Source organism: Microtus ochrogaster, chromosome 18 (assembly GCF_000317375.1).
Source record: "Microtus ochrogaster isolate Prairie Vole_2 chromosome 18, MicOch1.0, whole genome shotgun sequence".
In the NCBI taxonomy this organism is placed as follows: domain Eukaryota; kingdom Metazoa; phylum Chordata; class Mammalia; order Rodentia; family Cricetidae; genus Microtus; species Microtus ochrogaster.
In genome coordinates, this window is record NC_022020.1 from 6,879,676 (window position 1) to 6,882,582 (window position 2,907).

A 2,907-nucleotide genomic window follows, 5' to 3' on the forward strand; every position below is an offset into this window, starting at 1 on the left:
GAGACGACATCTGAGGATGTGCTGCTGCTTCAGCATGCTACTGCGCTCAGTGTTTCCCAAGACTTCTCATCATATGACCCCACAGTATTACAGGCATTAAAAAGCTATAAATAGACCTTCAACAGATCCTGGACCACTTGTTTATGTCCAAAATAGCATGCCAGATGAAGAGGTGTCCAGCCCAAATTAGACTTACTTCTTCCTAAAAATGGGAGAGAAAAAGGTATCTTTAAATACTATTTTGGCAATTTTCAATAAATTGGGTTTCTTTCTAAGAAATGAGGTACCTTGGCCTCTAGGCCTCATATTACTGATGAGAGGCAAAACACAGTAAGAACCGCAAATGTTCAATTGACTCATTATCACAGGACTAGATGGATATCCCCTGTCGGTTCATCACATCCATCCTTCAGGGATCAGTCATGCAAGGCTGTATTCCAACTACCTGATCTCCATCAGCCTGCTGGCTCTAAGAGTCTAGGCTAGATCCATTGTCAACACCTAGTCCTCTTGGCACGGCATTTAATGTTAACTCCTTTAAACCTTGCTGCACTAGGGAGGGTGGGCTGAAGAGCTGCAGGTGCTGCAGAGCCCTTCAGACGGCAACTGTTAGAGTGTATCCCTGTGGCAGCTGCCGGACTGCTCACCCCAGACAATGACTTACAGGAGAGCCTCTGACTTCAGATAGAATCTCAGTTAATGAGAAGACTGGGTTACCGAGGACTGAAGAGTACAGCTAGAAAACCAAAACCAGTGTTAAAAGCAGTGAACTATCAGATCCAAAACAGCAATCTGAAGGGAGGGGTTCACACAGTGGCAGAAATTAAAGCCGTCTAATTCAACTAAGCAAACAAGATAAAGGACGTTCTAATGGGCTCCCAAAGCTTACTAGAACTCTAGCTCAGGCTGCAAAAATGACAAACCCCCAAAACCCAACAGCTAGAGGATCTAGCAGAGCTCCAGAGCCTACAGTTGCCATGCACTGCAGCTCCTGGGTTTCCAGCTCTGAAGCCAAACAATCTACAGCCACAACGCCGGTGTCTACAGCAGGCTAATGAGTCTCCCGTCTACCTTTGTGATTTGTAAGACTCAGCTGCCCAAGAGCCTGTGCATGCCCCCATTTACCAACTGTTGCATCTCTTCTTCTCCTAAGTGTCCTATGGAACACCTCAAGCTACTTTCCCAAGCATTTCTTTTGCCTTCTGTTCTTCAGTAAAACCTAGCTTTTCCCATAATGACCAGCCTTCCTTGGGTGGAGACTCCTCATTCAGAAGCATCCATAGTACCTCACAACTATAAGTCATATGTTGAACCCCTACATCAAAAGTCGGTTGCTGGCCAAGAAATTTTCCAGTCATGTAACAAGGCCTTCTTTAAGCTATAACTCCGCTGCTTCCCCTGCTGCTGCCTGCCAAGCCTCCCAGCAAATCACAATGCTGCCAACCATCATTATGCAATGGTTTAAGTAAAAATGCTGCAGATCCCCAAGTGGCTGCAGCGGACAGCAGGCCATGAGACCACGCCACAGGTCCCCAAAGTGGCGGCAGGCCATGAAGGCAACTGGGTTCCAAGCAGGAAGCCTAGTGGTGGGTGAGAGACAGAGACAGATAGGCACGCCACAAAGAGTGAAGTTGGATATTTATTTAGTGGGTTATGGAGGAGAAAGGGGAGAAGGGGAGAAGAGCACGGGGGCGGGGGGAGTGAGAGAGAGAGAAGAAAAGACACAGGCTGCAAGCAGGAAGGAAGATCTGTCTGCCTCAGTGGACAGGGGAGGGAGTGGGTGGAGCTTGTTTCTTAAAGGGACAGGACAGACCATTACACTTTATATTGTACAATCTGGCACCATCCTAGAGGACACCCCAGCCATCCAAGATCCCTGGTCTGTTTTCTCTCTCTCTCTCTCTCTCTCTCTCTCTCTCTCTCTCTCTCTGTGTGTGTGTGTGTGTGTGTGTGTATGTGTGTGTGTGTAGACACAGATGCATGGCACACATGTAGAAAACAGGACAACTACTTACAGGAGTCAATTCTCTTGTCTCCTCCCATATTGGTTCTAGTGACTTGGATTATCAGGCTTGGCAGCCAGCAACTTTATCCCCTTGGTACCCACCACCATCCCCACCTTTGAAACTAGAGCTCATGTATCACAGGCTGGCCTCAAAGCTGACCTTTAGCTTCTGATCCCCTGCTTCCATCTCCCACATGCTGAGATTACCAGTATGCACTACCATGCTCTGCTCATGTAGGGCTGAAGACAGAACCTGTTGCACATGCTCTACAGCCCCCCATCCACGGCCTGCTCCCATCACTTCCTGCGAAATGCATCTCCACTCACTGCCAAGAATTCACTGTCAGAGCCGACACCTGGCCCCCAGTCTCCCCATCACCAACTCTGGCCTGTACACTGTGCCCTGATGTAGTATCATCCTTACCTCTGCCACAGTTGCCTAGAATGTGGCCTGGCATATACCCTCATTCAGGTTGTCTGTAAGTAGAGCCAGGTTTACAGGCAATGGTGAAGGAAAAGTAAAAAGCACCCTGAGGAGTTTTGGCACCACAGTCAAGCCCCACCCTTTGGCTTGGTATCCTTCTTATAACACCTGGCTAAGGAGTCTCTCCTATCCTCCAACATCTTTGAATCCGTAACTGCTAACACCTACCACGGCCCCGAGCAATGACCTCAACCTTTCCTCATCAAAGCAAAATCATAAGCTTTCACAGAACTCTAGACCTTTCCAGCATCACAGCCCAGCTGACAGTGCCTGCTCCTAACCAGTCCTTAACCCCCGCCCACAGTGCCTGCTCCTCACCAGTCCTTAACACACACACACACACCCCACCCACAGTGCCTGCTCCTCACCAATCCTTAACACACACACACACACCGCCCACAGTGCCTGCTCCTCACCA

The 2,907-nt window shown here is 48.8% G+C and overlaps 1 protein-coding gene across 1 annotated transcript in view; it reads right to left on the reverse strand.

Annotated features, from left to right (window-relative positions):
• Osbpl1a (oxysterol binding protein like 1A) overlaps nucleotides 1-2,907 on the reverse strand; it is a 196,079-nt gene that overhangs the window by 178,816 nt on the left and 14,356 nt on the right. The window contains exon 3 of the mRNA XM_005355774.3: nucleotides 117-202. Within this exon, the coding sequence (XP_005355831.1) occupies nucleotides 117-202 (86 nt within the window). The remainder of the gene's footprint in view (nucleotides 1-116; nucleotides 203-2,907) is intronic.